At 31.1% G+C, this 21,588-nt stretch overlaps 1 protein-coding gene across 5 annotated transcripts in view; it reads right to left on the minus strand.

The window, feature by feature from the left end:
• Positions 1-3,624: 3,624 nt before the first annotated feature.
• fne (found in neurons) overlaps positions 3,625-21,588 on the minus strand; it is an 83,276-nt gene continuing 65,312 nt past the window's right edge. For 2 of the 5 annotated variants that reach the window (XM_036376903.2, XM_036376904.2), the window contains 6 exons: positions 18,324-20,039; positions 17,160-17,204; positions 16,801-17,061; positions 16,312-16,555; positions 15,508-15,552; positions 3,625-12,909 (listed from right to left, as the gene is read on the minus strand). In XM_036376903.2, the coding sequence (XP_036232796.1) occupies positions 12,585-12,909; positions 15,508-15,552; positions 16,312-16,555; positions 16,801-17,061; positions 17,160-17,204; positions 18,324-18,522 (1,119 nt within the window). In that variant the 5' untranslated portion in view covers positions 18,523-20,039 and the 3' untranslated portion in view covers positions 3,625-12,584. The remainder of the gene's footprint in view (positions 12,910-15,507; positions 15,553-16,311; positions 16,556-16,800; positions 17,062-17,159; positions 17,205-18,323; positions 20,040-21,588) is intronic. The other 3 variants (XM_036376905.2, XM_036376909.2, XM_036376906.2) reach the window with 3 other exon arrangements.

Raw genomic sequence — 21,588 nt, forward strand, 5'->3', positions numbered from 1 at the left:
TTAAAAATTTTATTAAAAAATTGTTTTTATTGAAAAATTTAAGCACTGAATCGATGGTTTATTGGTCAAAGTAAATATTAACTTTTATAAATGTTATTTTATTGAAACTAAATAAAAAAAAATTCCGCATTTTTTCGTAAATTTTTTATAAAAAACGGCGTTTTGGGACACCTTTTTAATTTTCTAAATTTTTTGGTAAGCCCAAATTCAAATATGCTATGATGAAAATTTGCACCATGCGATTTTGTAAATTTCCACGTTTAGATATTTTTCTTACGAGCAATAGTTTAGAAGTTATGTGCGATTTTCTAGCTGGCGGCTGCTTGCTGCATGCTTCTGATCGCCTGGCAGCAATCCGAGATTTTGGTGCCAAATCTAATGCAATTCTGAAAGTGATAGTGTTATATATGTTAGGTAGTATGTACATATATATTTATATAGTGTTATATATGTATATAGCATATGGTATGTAAGGGGAAAGAATGGACCTTTGCAAAACCGTATTTTATTTTGAGGCCAGATGTGGATATATGTTGAAGACTGGAAATAAAATAACGGTATAATATTTCTGGTTTCGAAATCCAAATCGAATATTGTTACACGCAAACAGACTGTGTTCGTTCGAGAGCAGGAAGTACTTTTTTTATGTATTTCCTGTGACTTGCAGAGCCAACAAAGAAAGCATTACATGCGGAAGCCGGATAGAATGATCCAAAGCGATGCCTATAAAGATTACTTTCGGTTTCTTAATAATTGACGTTCCCATATTACAACAGGCGGTTTGACTTTCAAAACTGAAAACAAAGTTTTTTTCTTCGAGATCAGGAAGTACCTTTTTACGTATTTTCTGTGTCCTGTAATGAATACTTCCGGTTTCTGAAGAAATTTACGTTTCCCGTTTTTCCGTTTGACTTCTAAAACCGGAAATGTGATACCATTATATTTATAATTTCCGGTCTTGAGCTTTTCACATTCGACCCTTATGCATCTTCCACTTCCGCTCTTCCAATTTTGCTCCTTTACGTATAAAATACCGATACCATATTTACGGTATCGAAATCAAAATCGGATGTTGTAAAACGGAAACGGACTGTCTTTCGTCGAGAACAGGAAGTAAATTTTTTTTACTTCATTTCCCGTGTCGGCATCATTTAATTTTATTGCAAATATTCCGGTTATCTATAAAATTATTGTTGAAACGAAACATTCTCTAAAATGTGTGTTTTGAAATGAGTTGTGGAAACATTTCCAAGTGCTTTTCTATCTATTACAAGTCCAAAACTTTTCAGTTTCGAACATTTATTTGCTATATTTGAACTTTTTATCAGATACTTGAAGTAGCAACTTGCCAGTAAAATGCATCTTCTTTCGCTCGAAGTCTCGCAAATAAACCAAAAGACACATCAATGATAATTAATTCAGGCATTGAATCGAAACTATATGGCTTTAAGTGCCTATATATCGAATTGTAAGCTTTTAGTGGCTGACTAATGCCTAATTTTTCACTTTCAGATGTCTGAGGAGCCGATATTTCAAATAAGTAAACACATTTTTTTTATTTTTTTATTATTTTTTTGTTTTTGTTTTTTTTTTTGTTTTGTATAATTTATGAAAGAGCAAAAGATTGTAGAACAAAACTAATACATAAAATACAAATACTCAATAATTATACATTCATATAATTCATATATATATATATAGTAAAATTGTTAATAATTTATATGTAAACATATATACACATACATATATATTTTTAAGCATATATGTATATATATATATATTTCTGTTTCTGTTTTCTATTTCTGTTTCGGCATTCGAGTGAAGTGGCTTGCTGATTTCAATATTTTTTTTTTTGTTTACTTGACTCCTTCTGCATTTGTATATAGGTAAGTATTGCAGTGTACAAGTATATGTGTATGTATTTGTATATTTTCTGTGTATGCTTTTATATATATATATATATATGTGTGTGTATGTGTGTTGTATGTATGTATATATATATATATGCGTTTATGTTGCTCACAACTTTGTTTTTGTTCGGATAAGTGATCTTCGGCTATTAACTAGTCGCTTGAAGAGCGCGTAGTTTTGGCTTGAGAGATTGGTACAGAGGAAGTGAAAGAGTTTATGCATATATACTCTTGAGTTTCTGCTCCAGCTTACTCTGAGCTGCTTCTACTCTTTGTTCGCTTGCTTTTCTCTGCATTACTCATAACTCGCGCTCCCACTCTTCGTTCTAAGTATGTTTTCGATTCGCCGCACTTCTCTTAAAGCCAAGCACAGGCTCTGTGGTTAGTGTTTGCTTATGTTACTTTTCTCGCTGTAATTCTCGCTCTCCTTACACTTTTACTGCCGCTTTACTTAACTTCACAATAGTCTGTCATCCCTAGTGTTGCCATGATCCGCCTTTTTAGTCCTGTTCATTACTATTTTGCATTAATTTTGAGTTCACATTTATTATTCCATTAACAAATACCCATATAATTACTTTCTATTACTTGCATTACTTTAGGTTAATTATTTTTGGTTGTTAGTCTTATTTGTGACTTACTTTTGCATTTATTTACTATATACGGCATTTTATATATATATATATTTTTGCTGTTATTTGCTTTGACAATAGTTTGTTACTACTTGTAATTATAACGTAATGCATTAATTAATATGTAATTCATATAAATACAGAAATATTTGAATACATTGAAAATAATACATATGTGCTCGTATGTTTATAATAACTAAAAGCATTACAAAGTAATTTTAAGGTGTAATGTAAAACGCATTAGCATTACTGTAATGCAAGTAATTGCATATGAGATGAATATTAAGTGCGTACATTAACCACGCGCTACAAACTGTCAGCAATGTAATGTAATGCAAAGTTATGCACATGTAAAAGCAGCTAGTAATGCCGTGTTAGCTGCCGGTTAAAAATATACGATTATTAGCGCGTACATTACTAACGCGCTACAAAATGCAATATAATGTAATGTAATGCAAAGTAATGCATATATAATACAAATTAATGCATATATAAAGACAGCTAATAATGCAGCTGTTTGTACAAAATATATTTCTTAAATTATTAGTTCTAGTAATTATGCATACAATAAGAGAAATTTGCAATTTGAGTATTAAAAGTATATTTGGTATAGTAATGTATTACAATTGCGACAATTCATATATATTAATTCTGTATTTTAATTTATAAATATTTATATATATATATATATATATATGCGCACATAAAAGCTCAACACAAATGCATGCACTTGTTATATAATTACTTGGTATACATAATTTTTGCTTAGGTAATTACTAAAGAAATAAATGGTAATTAATGACGACTACATAATAAATTAGCATATTTTGTTGTGTGCTTGTATTACGCACAATTACAACAACTATAAGTGCGACAATATTTATTGTTTGGTATAATGAAAGTGAAGTAATCATAAAGTAATTAAAAAGTAATCACCTGCATTTTTTTAACAACGCGCCGCTGCCAAATATTGGTATCAGCAGCGCCTGTTGATTAGGCTGGCCAGCGTTTAACGCTTGCCAGTACACTCGTGTGAAAAACTATTATTTGCCATGTCTTTTACGCCGTTATTTTGCGCTTTGTTTTTATTTTTTTTTTTTTTTTATTGGTATAGCCACTCAGCTACAGCAGCACATTCATTTATTCTTTCTCTCGTGCGCACGCACGCATGGTGGGCACGCTACGCTCTCAGCAGTCAGTTAAAAGAGTTTCGCTAAGTAATTATGTATGTAATTAAATGTTTTCTAAGCACCCATTTGTTTGTCAATTACTTCGTTTCTTGCATTTTTTTGCTTTGTTGCTTTGTTTGCACGGGCGGGGAAACACAAATACTAGTATAAGTACCGTTATAAATACATTAAACATGTATATATGTATATATATATATATATATGTATCTCTATATTTTTGTAGGCGTCTATGTATTTATGTGACACGTAGGTAATTGTAATAATCATGCATAGTGTTGCCAGCTTGTCTAACATACGCTACTATTTATTATTATTTTTTGCAATTTACTTTTGTATTTGTTTTTTGCTTTTGAACATTTAAGAGAAACATGAAACTAGTTTGTAAGTATGTTTATGCGAGTAAATCATAGTCGATAGTAAATATTTTGTTAAATTGCATGCTTTTTGCTTTTGTAATATACGTTTTCTACTACAAATTTGTTCAAATTCTTTTTTATAAATATATTTTTTTATTTGCAGATTCATTTGCTGTATTTTTTCTTATCTTATTTATAAATTTATTTTATTTTTCATATCTTTTTTTACGCGCAAAATTGCTGGTTTCATAAATATGCATGCCACTGTAGCGCAGCGCACAATTTACGGCTCTTCCAATTTTGCGCGCTCATTTCGCTCTCTCAAATAATAATCTCAATACGCTCTTATTTCTAATGATCTCAAATTTTAGCTGTGGTGTTTGTTTTTACATTTAATACGGTATATATGTATATGTATATATATATTTATGCGTAAAAATTTACTATATATATGAAAAATCAGTGTTTTTATTTGGAAAATGTTTGCTTACACGATTATATATATATATATATATAGATGTATATTTTTTAATTACTTTTAATTTTTCAAAAAAATTTTTGGTATCTAACCAAACTAACGGCATAGTTTTTGAATGCTTTTTTACCGCATCACTACCACATTTACTGTTATATAATTTAATTTTTCAATATGCTGATTTTTTCTTATACACTTTGCTTTTGCTAACATTAAACACTTACTTGACTAGTATCTTAAAAATTTTGGAAGCTGTTTTCATTTTTTGGATTTACGACAATTTCGTGTATTTTCACGCTTACTATAACATTTCATATTTCGATTTTTTTACTAATTTCTTGCTGCTGTTACGCTTTACTTTTTATTTTTATTTTCCACTATATAAATTCTGAAATTCTGCTACGCTTTGTGGGTTGCTATGTACTGTTTGTAAAATAGTAATAGTAGTAGTATTTTATGTAAATTTTTTTTTGCATTTCTTTTTAACTATTTTTCGGCTTTTTGCTTTGACAGTTTCAGTACAAGTGTGAATTTTTGCTAAGTGGGATTTTTTGGTGTCGTTTTCAGTACAGTTATTTTATGTTAATTTATGGTACGGTATATTTTACGGGATTTTGAAATGCTTTAGTACTTAGTTTTCATATACAAACATGTATGTGCTTATTTTTGCTAGCGCTTTGGCCACACACTGTATACACATAAACATTGGCTTCACTGGTTTTTTTTTTTTTTGTTTTTTGAATAAATGCATTTTTCGTGGCGTGACGCCCATTTCCTCCGCCTTGCTTCTGGCGTAACATCAATTACTTTTACTTTTTTGCTTGTGTTTCATGTTTCTGCTTGTTAAAATATTATATGAATTTTTTACTTAAAATCTTTTATCTTTATTAACGTTTTTCTATACTGATTTAATAAAATTTGCGCTAACTTCTTCAGATCGGCTGTTGCTTGAGTGTTTTATGTTAGTTGTTGCACATAGTAGGTAGTAGAAGGTGGTGCGTGTCTAGGGCGCATGCGTTGCAGGTGTGGTGCGTGTCTTGACTTAAAAAGTGAGTAAATTATTGCTAGAAGTTCTTAAAATTTCAGACAAATCAAGCAGATTTCAGCAAAAAATTCGACAAAATTTTCCTTACTGCGTGCTTAGTCCACAAAAAGTAATAGAAAACGAGACACTCTTACATTTTAGCGCGCTCTTTTTGTTTCTTTGGTTTGAGAGAGCGAGAGAGAGCGAGCACACGCAACTCAGCCTCATTCACAATTAGCAAAGCTTTGCACCTGCTTCACTCTTCTAGCACATTATTAGTATTTTTTTTTTTTTTTTTGTTTTTTGGAACCTTTCTCCCGCACCTCAACGCAGTTGGCTAGAAGCTCCTTTGATTTCGTTGTTTGCTTGTTTTTTTATTTTTAAGTAAATGCGCTGTTTTATATACTAAGTTAGCCAACTGTATTTTGAAGCAGCTCAAATGGTGTTTACTAGTTGAAAAACCACTCTGAAACCTTTCGCGTTTACTAGTACTTTTCAATTTGTTAAACCAATATTTATCTGCGAACTACTGTGTTCTTCTAATTTAAGATTTTATCTTCTGAACTCTTCTTACTGACCGCAGTTTGCTTCTCCTTTCCACATAATATCCCTCCTTACCGGTTTTTCAGCTTGTCAAGTTCTTACGCGGTCCTTTTCTTCTAACTTTCTACTCTTTCATGCAATATCTTTGTGCTGGCAACTTATTTCACCACTTATCTACTAGGTTCTTCTGCTCTAACTATTCTTTTACTTGCTCTTAACCCTGCAATTCATCCATTTCGCTTTATATTTCTATACGTTTTGCACCCGCCCTATACATTGTCAATTTCTTTATCTTTCCACGATCTCTTTGAATTTTTCCAGTACGCACCTTTTTTGGTTATAATTTCTCAATTTTCATCTTTCCGTTTCTGTTTTTGCTTCACCACGAATTTGTAGGAAACTAAAGCTTATTGCCATTATTTTTTCAACAATCTCTGCCTATTCTTATCATACATATCTTTCGTAAGCGATCTGTCTTTCTAGCCATTTCTACAACCCTCACCTTCAAATATCCAGCCTTCACCCTTACTCTTAACAAAACCCAATATCTGCAATTGTACAGCAGCTCCACCGCTCTTTTGTTAAACAAAGCTCCGCTTACGCTTTTCATTCTCTCTCTCTCTCTCTCTATCTTTATCTCACCACTTTCGCTTTATTTTCTCTCTTCCAATATTTTTCTCTCTTCCTCGCTCAACTCTATTAGTCAATACACATACCCGCTCAGTTTTACTGCGCTATCCTAGACACACACCTTTTTTTATTGGTTACTTTTGCGTGTGCATTTGTTTACAGTTATGCATAACAATTATTTATATTTTTTGTTGCTAGTAAATTGGTTAAACGCACAGTTATATATGTATACAAGTATTTGACATGGGAAAATCATTTTCTATAAGCTGACTCTCAATACACTAACGCATATAGTGGTCCACGGCTAGTCTAAATATTTGTTCTGCTTGTCTACAGTGGCGCATTGTGTTTTAACAATAGTGATTTTGGTAAATTATTAGTTTAAGTTTACATTTTCTCTGCTCTCGCAGCAATAATGAGCACATTAAATGTTTATGACATTTATACGAATGTATGTAATAAGTTTTGAATAATTTTTAATCGGTATGCGATCCAAGTTTGTTGCTATGATTAACATTTTTTATGTGCCTATGTGTTTGAGGGTGATTTTAATTACTGTTTTTACTCGCTTTCACTTATTTTTTTTTATTTGCAAACAATTAAATATCAATTGTATTGATCAGTATATAGAGTATGTATTGTTTTTTTTTTATTGTTGATGTACACATAAATCTGTTAGCGATCTCGATTCGTTACTGTTGCAACATTGATTACATAAAATACATGCATGTAAATGTGTGATAACTTCTGATATTTTCTGAATAATATATGTAGATGTATGTATGATTAATTAGCTTTTTTAAAACACATTTTCGTTTAGCACCTAAATGAGTGCATTGCCACACAATTACATATTATACAAGCGTAGTATAGTGCTAAGTATACTGAGAACTTGATTACATGTTTGTGGCTATCGATTGTTCGGCAGAATTTAGGTGAGTCGACAAGTTGAGTGCACCGAACGGCAGTTGTGTGGCGTGCACACCATTTTATCGCTAGCTTTTATAACAGCGTCTCGCTATTCTCGTACGCTCTCTTGATATTCACTATACTCATCTACAATGCTAAACTTTATCTGCTTTCCACATATAAACTTCCATCTGCACTTTCTAGCCACATTCTGCATTTCAATTTGAATCAATATTGCCTGACACTCCCTTCTCTCAACTGGGCGCTCTGCCTGCTCACCCACAACAACCGCTGGATCAGCACACTCGCTATCAGCTCACCTTCGTTGATCGTTTGCTGTTATTGTTTACTCTTTTTAAACCCTTTTGTGATCGTTTGTAAGTTGTTGCGCTATTGCCATATTTCAGTTGAAGCTTTTTAATACGTTGTTGCCAAATTTCAGTTCAAACTTTGTAATGCGCTGTTGCCACATTATAGGCTTAACTTCTACACGCTCATGCTTCAATATTAGCACACCTGCATTTATAAAATTTGGCTTATTTTAATCATTTTCATTTAAATACTTTCATTATTTACTGCGTTGCCAATTACTAGTAGTTTTCGATTTGCATATGTATTTTTTTTCTACGAAATACCTCAACCTCCGAAAATATTGCCATTAGTTGTTGATTTTCGTTTTTAATTGTTTGCTATATTAATACTTTGTTATTGCAATCGCCCGCCTGCTACAAACATCATTTTTACATCTCACTCTACTTTCGGTGTACTGCGTTCCTTCTCCGCACTCTTTAAGCAATTACGCGCTATCTTTGCTTTTAATAGTCCCTTTAGTGGTTATGCCTTCTCTTTCCATCATTCTGCTACCTGCTCTAATTTACACACAAACTTTTACATTTTTCGCTCCTTAGTTTTTCATTACGATTCTCTCTTGTACCATACTCACTCTTTCTTTACTATTATCTCTTCTACCATACTTTATCACACTTTCACTACTATTCTCTTGCTATTTTTATAGAAAATCTCATATTCTAAATACTTCTTTGTTATTTTTCTGTTTTTATTTTAAATAGCTTTCACATTTCCCGCCGCTTTTGATTTCAAATGTACGTTTTAACTTTTCAGCACTTAACCTCTTAGCTCTACAGAATTTCCAGCGGTACACTCTCTCTTAATTCACCTTGCTGATATTCGAAATATCTTTTATCTCTTACTACTCCCCCTCTCCTCCTACTAATCCTTAGATCTGCCTCTATATTACTTGCCCATCTTATGTTCTCGCTGTACTCTTTTTATAACTGTTACTTTCTCTCGCTTTCCAAAATTTACCGCTCTTTGATTGCTCTTCATTTATATGCGTTCTCTCTCACTCACTAATTGCTTTCAGCGCATTTCTCATATTTATTTTTTGTTTAATTTTTCTTGTTATGTTTTTTATTAAATTTCACTATATTAGTAATTTTTAAAAAATTCTTTATAATATTCAAAGTTGGTGTTTTAGTTTTGACTTCCTTACGGTTTCATCCTTATACTTCACGTTATAATTTTTTTTTTGTCATTTAATATATTCTTATTAGACTTAATAATGCTAATAAATAATTTATACTCACTTATTGGAACGAATAATTTAAATTAATTTTAGTTCTTAATTTTTCTTTGGTGCTCTTAGAAGTACTTTCACATTTCGCACTCATATTTTGATATAACATTGATTTATTTACGAATAATTTGTAATATAAAATTTTTTATTTTAATTTTTTTTAACTTTCTTCATACACATTTCTACTACTTAGTTTTCATTAGTAAGCGTGAAGTGACAACTAAAAGAATCTATAGTTTACGAAAACATTCATACATATAATTTTTTGACTATTTATTTATATATTAATTTAATATTTTATTTTAATTAAAATTTGCTGTTTATTTTTTAAAACACTGAACGCTTTTGATTAACTATAAATATTTGTGTTTCATAGTGTATAGTGAGAGAAGTGAAGTGTATAAACTATGAAAGCGCTCAAACAACACTAAACTCAATAGATTAACTCCACAACTGTCACTCTATTTGGAGAGAAAGAGGGAGAGAGCGAGATCTAGATAAAGCCCAAAAAACGAGAACGATTTTGAGAAATTGCGACAAATGAGAGAGATTGCGAAAGCTTTTATCAGTCAGGGCAAACCTGTAGTCTAATCTGCATTTTCTAATTATGCTACTGTAACAGCTAATCGTTTCGCCTTTGGTTCTCTCATAATGCTAACACCGTTATTTATTCATACGAATATCTTATACAACGAAAATGCGGTTGCATTTCAAAAATTAAATACTCAAATTGATGTTTCATTTCCGTTTCGTCAACAATTTTCGACACGAAAGGCAAAAAGTAATTGAAAAACCAGCAGAGAGTATTTTCCATGCACCCATTGTCATTTTCGCGCTGAACTGCGACCTTAATCAAAGGCTTAACCGTTCAGATCAGTTCAGTTCAGAAAATTCAGCTGCTGGGTGTGCAGCTTGACTAAATTAATGCATAAAATTTCTCTGACTGCCATGATTTGGCTTCCCAGCTATTGCCTCACTATCTCGCATATGGTTTTGCGCTTACCTGTTTCAAAACCGTATCAACTTCACACTTAAATCACACTCACTCACTTTAAAATATTTAATACAAATTACAAAAATTGCTGCGCGTACTTCATTTGCAATAGCGTTCACTACCGCCGTTCATGCTAATGCTCTTGGCGGCTTTTTTGCTCAGCTGTTATACTAAATAATACAGCACATTTTACTGTCATTGTGGTTTGTAATGATCAAACTGCTTCTTTTTCTCCCGCTCGCTCTCTCCCGTTGCGCTCTACCTACACTTATACCGCTCGCTTTCTTTCACTCACTCTCAAACTAACTGCTGCTTTTCCTCGCTCTCTTCCTTTTCCTTCGACTTCTGCTTCTCTCGCTCTCGCTTCCGTTTTATCTCTCACTCTTCACGCACACTGTCTATCCTCATCTAACCGCTATGCTTTTCGTTCACTCTCCACACTTGCTATAGCCAATCCGTGTCGCGCATTTAAGCGCATGGTTGCCATCTAGATGTAATTTGCACTCGGTTTTAAAATTTCAAATAATTCACACATTTATTTAGTTAATTTCATGGCAATATCAATTAATAAATTTATAATAATAATAATAATTAATTTAATAATAGCAAATAGCTGGTTGTTTGATTTTTTTTTTTTGTATTTTATTTTATTTATGTAATGTATGTATATTTTTATTTGTTTGGTTTTTTGCTTTTTGTTTTTGTTTTGATACTGTTATTATATTAATATTTTTTATGCTGTAAAATATGCGTATCGGTTGCTTTACTTTGTGTGTGTGTATGTCTGTTTGTTTTATTTAATTTTTATTTTTTTTCTCTCATTATTTATGTTTCATGCAATAATTAATATATGAATTTATAATCATTAGATTTTTAAGTATTTTTTCTCAGCATTTTTTGTGTTTTGTTTTGAAACTACGAAATTAATAAATTAATTAATTACGAAAATTCATAAATTTTTATATATATATATATATATATATAGATATATATATATATATAAATATGTGTGTGTATGTATATATATGATAGACAAATACAAATACAAATACAATTTAATTAAGTACAATTAAGTAATTAGTTTAAAAAGTGGGTTTACAAGTGTCACTAAGTATTTTGTTTAAATAAATTTTGCTTAAATATTTTCCACATAATAATTTTAAGTTATTTAATTATAATAGTTAATAATAAGTAATAAATATATATTTATATATATATATGCATAAGTAGTTATACGATGAGTTTGAGAATTATTTGTTGCTTTATTTTTATTTTCATTTTTTTTTATTTCCCTTTTTTTAGGTTTTGAGAATTTCTATTTGCCTTTGAATATTTTCAGGGTTGATTTTTGTGTTAAACTATTTGTGCCAGTGTTGTTGATTGGGGGGGTTGCTATGCGGTGCTTTTGCTTCATACCAATTAGCTGCAGTGTTCGCTTTAGCTTAACGGAACTTGTGGCAGCGTTGCTTTGCTCTTTCAGCGCGCCTATGCTCACAGCAGCGCTTACACTACGTTATTTTTGTTCGCTTAATCTTATTTTCTAAGCGTTTTGACCGCTTACTACTTGTGGCAAAGCTTTTGCACTTGCTGCTGCTGTTGTCTCGCTCTCACGCTCAACTACTTTCGGCTCGCTTGAACACACAAAAAATATTGCCTAGAAAGCAGTGTTGTGCTAACAATTTCACGCTTTCCCTACTCCCTTTTGCCATATGCCGTTCTCTGCTCCGTATTCTTTTCTCTTACATTTTTTGCTAACAAATTTTCGAATTTCAATAAATACTACAAAACTAAATTTAATTTTGCACAACTTATAATTTTTACTAACTTTCTTCAATGAAAAATATTATTATTAATTTTTTTTTAATTTCTGTGTGACTAGTGGTCATTTTTCAACACTTTTTGTATAGTTAATATTTTTTAGCTGTTTCTTCTGCACACACTACTACAGCTTCATATATAATATGTGTATATAATTTATGTAAATTTTTTAAATATTTTTTTGTTTTTTGTTTTGCATGTTTTAACTTTTTTGTTGTTGTTTAGTTGAACTGCGGTGTTTACTGGTTGTTGCTTACATTTCATGCTTATTTATTCTCCTTTCTTTTCACTAATTTAACGCTCTTAACTGCTTGCTTTTTCTCTCACATATTTTTGCTCTTACGTAAGCGCTCGCGTCACACAAAAGCTTGGCTTACGCTTACGCTCCCATTCTCTTTCACTGCCGCCGTTTTGCCTTCTCTTTCGTTTTCCTTCACACTCTTGCTGTTTTTCCTATAGTTGCTGCTGCTGTTGCTCTGCTTCTTCTTTACACCACTCAGGTTCACTTAAGCGGTTTTGGTTTTATTTGTCTTAAAGCTAACTTGCAACACCCGGTTGCCCAGTGTATAACCGTTGAGTGATTGTATTGCCACAACCGCTTCGTCGTAATTCGTCATGGTCACGAAGCCGAAACCCTTGCATTTGCTCGTCTGTAAATCTCGTATAACCTTGACCGATTGGACGGCACCGAATGGGCCAAACAGCTGCCACAAGACATTCTCCTCCGTTTCGGGTGCGAGGTTGTAAACGAATATGCACCAGCCGGAGCCGGTCATTGCATTGCCGGGCAAAATGGAATTGGCCAAAAGATCACCAGCCAATGGTGAGTATCTAAATGCGAAAAAAATTGTGAGAAAGAGAGAGAGAGAGAGAAAGAGGGAGAAAATGTGATAAGTACAACATGTTGACATTTATCTAGTTTATGATTAGTACAAATGAGCGCGCGTGTTTTAAATACATTTACTCAGTTAGCGCTTTTGAGTTTATCACTTTATAGACTAAGAGAAAAATAGATAAATAATTCGTTTTGATTTTTTCTTATGCTGAGTTCGTTGAGAGATAGTTAATAATTTGATTAAAATGAATTTTGAACATAAATAATAAAATATATAATATTTTTAACTAAAAAAAATTAACAGAACTGTGAATGAGTGAAAGTATGAGTGACAATCTTTAAGTCTCCAACCTTCCAAATAAACAAAGTGAACAGCAAGAAGATGAAGAAACTGTCTTTAGTTACAAAAGAGAAAAAATATATATAAAAATTATTATGCTTACAATTGGAATATGTAATGAATTTACCATTTCAGCGAGCATTAAATTCGAATGAGCGTTTGTCAGCAATTTATTAATTTTTATAGATAGTCAAGTGTCCTTTGTATTTATAGAGAGAGATAAGAGAACGATGAGAATATAGTTCATGTGCTCAAATTTTTAATAACGGTTGTTGTGGCAAAAGTACAAGAAAATGACAAAGAATTGTTCAATTCGTAAGTGCTCAATTCCCGCTCTCTTTCTCTCACTTCGTGTGTATACCCTGAACAGGGTGTATATGCAAACTAGTCCAACATTTTTTGAGATAACGCTCTGAAATTTTGCACACATCATTTTCAAAAAGCTGCTCATTTGTTGGAACCGCCGAAATCGAATCACTATAGCATATAGCTGTCATACAAACTGAACGATTCAAAACAAACTCTTGTATAAAAAACTTTTTTATTTGTCAAGATATTTTCTCAAAATTTGGCACGGATTATTGTCAAAGATAACGGTACAATCTCCGAACATATTGTTTAGATCGGAGAACTATAGCCTATAGCTGTCATAAAAAAAATTTCGATTTCGTGTTTTAATTTGTTTTCTTTTGGTTTTGTTTTTCTGAAATGAAATTATTAGGTAGTAAAAAGAGCAAAATTGCGGTAAAGCTTGCAATCATGCTGAAAAGTCTGCTCTCACTAACTAAACTAACTTGAATACTAATAGTTGGTCCCGAAAAATATATATTCTTATTGCCTGCAATTTTTAAAATTATTTCTCTTGTTTTACTTTCTCTTTATCTAACTATCTCTCCCTCTTTCTCTGTTTATACAGCATTTGCTCCTTATTAGACACTTTTCTCTCACGATTCATTGCTTTGACATGTTTTTCATTAATAATAAGTGTTGAAATCCGATTTCATTTAACTTTTAAAAACTTAAAAATTAAAATATAAATAAGTTATACAAAAAATAGCTATAATATAAATAGTTGATCAACATAGAGCGTTGTTCCTATTAAGTTGGCGCTCTCTTATATATAGTTCTCTCTTTATATAAAAATATTCACTTTATCTATTTCAGATATATGCTACACTGCCTGCCGAGAGTTGCTATTATTTAAAAAAAGTAAATATTAAAATACTTTTTGAAAAAAGTACATTAATTTTCAAATCACACAAATCTTTGCATGCCTTGCTTTTAACGTATAATTATAAATTAAATGCAGTTAGAGATTGTAAACAGTTAAAACAACAAGTACATACAGCAACAGTGCTTAAAGTTTTCGAAAAATAACATATTTTTAAAAATTTCTTAAACTTTAATTTATTACTAAAAGTTGTTTTTTTTTCAATTTAATATTTTTTTTAATAAATATAAATATAAAACAATTAATAATTTTCAGAAAAGTATAAAAAAAAAATTTAACTGTAAAGATGCTATTATACAATAGTAGATAAAAATGTGTTTTTTTTTTGGTAAAAATATTTAAAATCCTACTTTCTCAAAATACTTTGTATGAGAGCGAAATGCAGTACTTTAACTTAAAAACCACCCAGAAACCGAAAAGAACACACATTTAGTATAATACATTGTAAAATTGCGAGGGAGGAACGCAAAATTTAAGGTTATACAGCGTCACAGTCGAAAGCCAAGGGAAAAAATTAATTACTAGAACAATTACAGCAAATTAAATTAAACTTTTCAGCGCTAATAATACACTGACAAAAATTCAAGGCCAAAATTTACGGCATCAACATTAAAAGCAAGCACATATTTAAGTATTTTAAAAATTTTTTTTTTCAAATTAAACTTTTTTTCAAATTTATTCTTTTTTCGAGTTGAAGTACTTTTTTTAAAATTAATTTAAAAAAAAAAACTTTTTTTTACAAATGTATTTAAAACCAAAAAATGTAAAACACGTTGTGTTTTAATAACTTTACAAATGTAAAATTTTTTAGTGTGTCAAATACGCAGAAAAATTAAAAATAAGAAAATAAACTGCCTTTGCAATTTTAAATTTAATTTTCTATTTTTATAATTTTTATGAAAAAAAAAAATTTATTTTTCACACAAATTTTCTTTTCGTTTACTTTTCTACACACAGTTGCAATTTGTTTAAACAAAGGTTCATAAAAATATAAATATTTTAATAATAACAAAAATTATTCACCTTTGTAAACCCTTGTTAATGGCTAACATCGGGCTTTTTCCAATGCTAAAAACGAAATCGGTAGTTTTTCGGTCAATATTATTATTTTTTTCCACAAAATTAGAAGAAAAAGAAAAAACATAAAGAAGGAAAAATTAAATGAGTACGGTTTTAGTAAAAACAATAGTAGCGAAAAAAAGTTAGCGGTTAGTATGACTGCTGAGAACGTTTCAATTTCGTAAAGGTCGCAAAATTTATTTATGTTTGAAAAAATTATTAAATAAGTTTAATTTCAGATTTTTTTTTTTTAATTGAAAAATGTGTTTGGAAGTTATTTTTGTATGGTTTGTTTCACATTTCCAAAAATAATATACTGCTAGATTCTGTGAGGAAAATACGGAATTAAAAACTATATAAAAAAATAAACAACAGTGAGCTTAATATTTGAAGCTTTTATTTATTTAAAATAATATATGTTTGAGTTAAATTAAAATTTGAAGTACTAAATTAGAAGTTTCGATTTAACCGATTGCTTGAGGTTTAAAATGGGCTTAAAAGCTGCAAGAACGCTATGGTGCTTGACTTGGCTAAACTAGCGCTTTACTAAGGAAATCGTTTCAACTAAATAGTGGTGAAAACTCACAGCTGTAATTTTTACCACACGCTGCCGCTTTTTCTACGCCCAGCTGCACTTAAAAGCTCGCGCACGCGCAACTAACTAGCACGCGCACCTTGTCATACTATGTATTTACGCTTGCACAAAGTTTTTCACATTTTCTACAATACATTTTGAACTTTCCTAAGCTTTCACTCCATGTCGCTTACCTTATACGTCCAGCCGATGGCAGTGCGCCAGCGAGACGACGCGTTGCGGCAGCCGCTTGTGGTGTCAAATAAGCGGCCAATGGTGGTGGGAGTTGAGCTTTAGCGCTATTGCTGGGATTATTGGCAAATTTAACAGTTATTGGTTCGGTGTAACCTTTGGGCGTTTTGCCATTTAATTCCTGTATAGCGCGCTCAGCTTCGTTGCGTTGATCGAAACGTATAAAACCGACACCTTTCGATAGACCTATGGAAAGCAAAAACGAAAGTTTAATTATGTTTTAAACAAACAAAAAAATAGTGACAGTGCCGACACAGAGCGCTTTAAGTGAGTGAGGCGTTAGCTGTCCAAGCTTAAGCAGCAAATGGTTTATGTATGCGCTGCCTTGGGCACCAGAAACTATGTAAACTGGTGTGTGTCTCAGCTAATATGAAAGCCACCACAGCGCTCTGCTCTCTAACTTACTTTTTTTATACTAAAACTTTACTCACCAGAAATATTATCACAGAGTATACGAGATGTAATTATCTTGCCATATGATGCGAATAGTGCCTCCAAGTCTGGTTGTGATAGATTTTTGGGAAGACCCGATACATACAAATTAGCACCCTTTATTGATTCCGAACTTGGACGGGCGTATGATACTTTAATCACTTTATTCTGCAAACGCAAGCCATTCAATGTATTAACGGCCTTCTCAGCATCCTCGGCGCGTACATAGTTAACAAAACCGTAGCCCAAGCTTTGACCGACTGCGGGAGTGAAAGAGAGAAAAATAATGTTAGTTAGAAGGATTACAACACAAAGATATAGGCTAATCGAGTGTTACCGACTTAAAGCGGTAGCTTACCTTGTTGCAATGCCGGGTTGAGTGCGGTTAACGAAGCTGGCAACACTGTAAACATTATATAAATACAAGTATATGCCATTAAAATTAATATTTTTAAAAATTACATTCTAGTTAGTCTATTTTACGAAAGTAACTAAGTTTTATATAAATAAAATGTTTTTAACTTTAAATTTAAATTTAACTCAAATTTAAATTACTTAAATACCTAAATATAGTTTAAGTTTCGTTTAAGTAAAGCTTAAGTTTCACTTAAGTATTTTAATGAATTTGTCATTATTTCACTTAAGCTAAAAAACTCACTTAACTGTATTCAAATTAAATTTACTTATTTACTTAAGTACAACTTAAGTTCCACACAAGTATTTCATTTCATTTGTTATTTTTTTGCTACAGCTAATGAACGTTAAAACTGAAAGTAGGCTCACTTAAGTACTTAAGTTTAAATAATAGACACAAAAAAAGTTGAAATTTGTGACTTAAGCACTTAGCTTTGACAAAAAGTTTCATAATTTGTATATAAGGTATATAAAGTGTGCCACAAAGTTTGTAACAACCAGAGGAATACCTTGGATGAACTATATGACGAGCTGAGCCGATTTAGCCATGTCCGTCTGGCTGGGAAACGCTAACTAATCCCTCAGTTTTTGAGATACCGTTCTGAAATTTTGCACATGTTCTTTTCTCTCTTTTTGTATGAAAAAATTTTTCATTTGGCGAGACACCTTCACGAAATTTGGCATGGGTTATTGTCTAAGAGCTTGGTGTAATCTCCAATTGAAATTGTTCAGATCGGACAACTATAGCCTATAGTTTCCATACAAACTTAACGATCGGAATCAAGTACTTGTAAGGAATCCTTTGTATTTGTAAATGGTTTTATAGCTTCGGTGTAACCGTAATTAATGTTTTTACTCGTTTAAGATAAAACTATTTTAGCTTAGGTTAATACTAAGTAGTTAAGTATTACTTAAGTTGCACTTACATATATGAAATTTACACAAACTCTGCTTAAGTACAATTTGCGTGTTACCTGACTTTTACTTTTAATATAGTCAGTTATCACGTAGCCTGTGCTTAAGCATCACTTAAGTGCAACTTAAGTTTGGCTTTTTTTTGCTTTTAGTTACATAATAATAATTAGTGTGAAAAAAGTTGCATATTTACCCAAATTACCTGAGGCTTTGTCGCGCACAAGCTTGCAACTCTCCAATTCGCCAATGCTCGAGAAGAGCGAACGCATCTCCTCTTGCGTCATTGTCTGTGGCAAATAGTTCACAATCAAGTTGGTGCGCGACTCATCCGAGCTGCCATCGACGGAGCCATTGGCACTGCCATTCTTCACAATATCCATGGCGTTGGTCATTTTCTTGCCGGTGGCTTGTGGCGTCGTTTGCTTTTTATTAACGACTGTTGTTGCTTCTGCTGCTGCTGCTGCTGCTGCTGTTGTTGCGGCGCTTGCTTGCTTTTGGGGCGTAATTTTGAAGTTCGCTCTAAACGGTTGTGTGCGCTCAAACGCGTGCTCTCTCTTACTCTACGGCTTGCCTTGCTATTGGCTCGATCTTTGATCTGTCGACACACACACACGCACACTCTCGCTTTTGAACTACGCTCTTGCGCTCGCTGATCTCTTGCGCTCACCTAGCTTTCTAACTGTACTGCTTGCTTAGCGCTTTGTTGCTTTATTTGTATGCTGATTTGTTGTTGCTTAGTAGTTAGTCTCACTGCTTGTTTAAATATCGCTTAAATTTAATTTATTTTAAATATTTCTTTTATAAGAGCTTTGATTGCGCTTTGCACAAGTCCCGTTGGAAATTAAGTATGTATGTAAGTAAGTAAGTATGTAAGTTAGTTTAAGTAAGCTTTCGCTAAAAATTATCTTTCACACAAATTGCAAATAGTTTTAGCTTTGCTTATTTATTTACTTTTTGTTGTCTTATTTGTTTTCTTTTTTTTTTTTACTAGAAGACTTTACACTGTGTTGTTGGCGTGGAGCTTTCGCTTGTGGCCACTTTGAGCTTTCGTGCGTTTTTTTGTAGCTTTCGCTCGGCGTTGCTGCTTGGTGTATGGGTTTTAGATCAACTACGATCGTTCTACGCTCGTTTCTTTGTATGTGTTTAATGATTTTCTTTCGCTAAAATTTTGCTTTTTAGTAAAATTGATTTTTCAATGATTTTTTTTTTATTTTTATTTTGCTTTAGTAAGTTGTTCTTTAAGTTAAAAGAGTAAATTTTGCTAATGATTTTTTATGTTCGTTAAGTGTGTATCTCTGATTCTCAAAGGATTGTTCGTGTATTGATTCGCCTTTGTAAGTATATATATATATATATATATATATGTATTATAATATTTGCTTTTTTATTATTTGTTTTTGTTTTTTATAAAATTGCAAAAATGCAAAAAGACAGCAATATTAATATTTTTATATAATTTATATTCTCCGCTCACTAAGATTTTATTTAAAAATTTGCTTTTATATGGTATTAAGTACTCTCTTTACTCTCTCTCTTAACTGCTGCTGCTGTTGGTGCTGTTGCTCTCTTGATCTGCTGGTGCTTTATGGAACATTAGTATTTGTATGTCACGTTTTTATTTATATATAGATATATATATATATATATTGTTGTTGTTATATACTGTTGGTTTTATATTCTCTTTGTATAAATTTAATATGATTATTCGTTAGCTCCTTTTTATGGATATTTGTTTTGCTCTGCTACTATTCTCTTTAGTTTAGTTTAGTTGGTTTTCTTTGGTGGTGTTGATTTGCAAGATTCTCTTGGATCTCTATTTATTTCGCCGCTCTCTTGATTTTGTTAACTCACAGAGTTTCTACTCCCTTTTTGACAACTGCACGATTGCGCTCACGTTGAAATAATCAATCTGAAAAAGAAAATAGAAAACAATGAGCTTTGAGCAAATAGTTTTTTCGATATAAGCAAAAAGTGGTCGTAATGAATTACTATACCCTAGTTTAGTACAGAAATTAGTAATTTAGTATTAGTAATTCTGTTAGTGTTGGTCATTATTACTGTAATGGTATTTGGTGAGACTGCTAATTGTATTGTGTAATGATATTTTTTATAATTTTGGTAATGATAATTTACTAATTTTCTTAGTATTGGTAATTATCAAAGTAATAGTATTTGTTGATAATGGTAGTTATAAGGTGTAATGGTGTTATGATTAATTATTTTGTAATAGTAATTTTTACTGCTTTTAATAATGATATTAAATTTTTAAAATGGGTCACGTTGCTTTAGTTAAATTTAAGATTTTGTTAGTAATGGTATTATTTCAAAATCCACAAAAATATTAATATCTGTAATAAGGTTAAATTTATTGTAAAATTTTTTACTGCTAAAACTTTTACTAATGATAATTGTAATTATAATATATAATTTTATTAAAATTAGTAATTTAATGGTATTTATAAAATTTTAATACTGACAATGAAAATTCAACTCACGGTAATGGTAAAGTAATGAAATTTATGCCGATAATTATAACAATAATTAAATATATTTTTTTGCAAAAACGTAAAGTTTTTAAACCAAGTATAATACTGATGGCAGAATTATAAGCAATGAGAATGTTATTCTTGGTAATTGTAGTGTAATGAAAATTATTGCGGTAATTATAGCAATCTTTTTTTGTAAATTCGTAAAATCTTCAAACACAGCGCAAAATTTTTGTTAATAGCAAACGTAATTTTCGTTAAGTGAAGTGATTGAAAAGGAAATTATATGTAATTGTTGTTTGCAGTAAGAGTTCCATAAAATAGAAAAGATTTTACAAATGGTAGTGGTAACGTCATGAAAAGTATAGCGGTAATTATAACAATAACTGGTTATAAATTCGCAAAACTTTTAAACACAACGCAGTATTTTTGTTAAAATAATAAGTAATTTTAGGCAATTCTGAAGGTATCGTCAAGTAATTAAAAAAGTACTTGTATGTAATTGTATTTTCCAGCAAGAGTTCGGTAAAATAGTTATTTCAAATCAATAATTTCTGGCGATTTTGCATTATTCCATAAAAAGTAAAAAATTAATATTTAATTTATAGTAATGATGAAGTAATTAAAATTATAAGGGTCGTTATAGCAATAATTTGTTGTAAATTCGCAGAATCTTCAAACACAACGCAGTATTTTTGTTAAGAACAAACGTAATTTTCGGTAATTGTAATGGTATTGTGTAGTAATTAAAAAAGTAATTATATATTATTGTTCTTTTCAGTAAGAGTTCCGTAAAATACAAAAAGTAAAGAAGTAAAATTTTGCAAATAGTAATTGTAATGTAATGTAAATTATAACAGTAATTATAACAACAACTTGTTTTAAGTCCGCAAAATCTTGAAACATAACGAAATATTTTTCCTACGTACAAAAGTAATAGTAATTCTGTTGGTATTATGAAGTAATTTTAAA

The sequence above is a fragment of the Bactrocera oleae genome, chromosome 5, assembly GCF_042242935.1.
Source record: "Bactrocera oleae isolate idBacOlea1 chromosome 5, idBacOlea1, whole genome shotgun sequence".
In the NCBI taxonomy this organism is placed as follows: domain Eukaryota; kingdom Metazoa; phylum Arthropoda; class Insecta; order Diptera; family Tephritidae; genus Bactrocera; species Bactrocera oleae.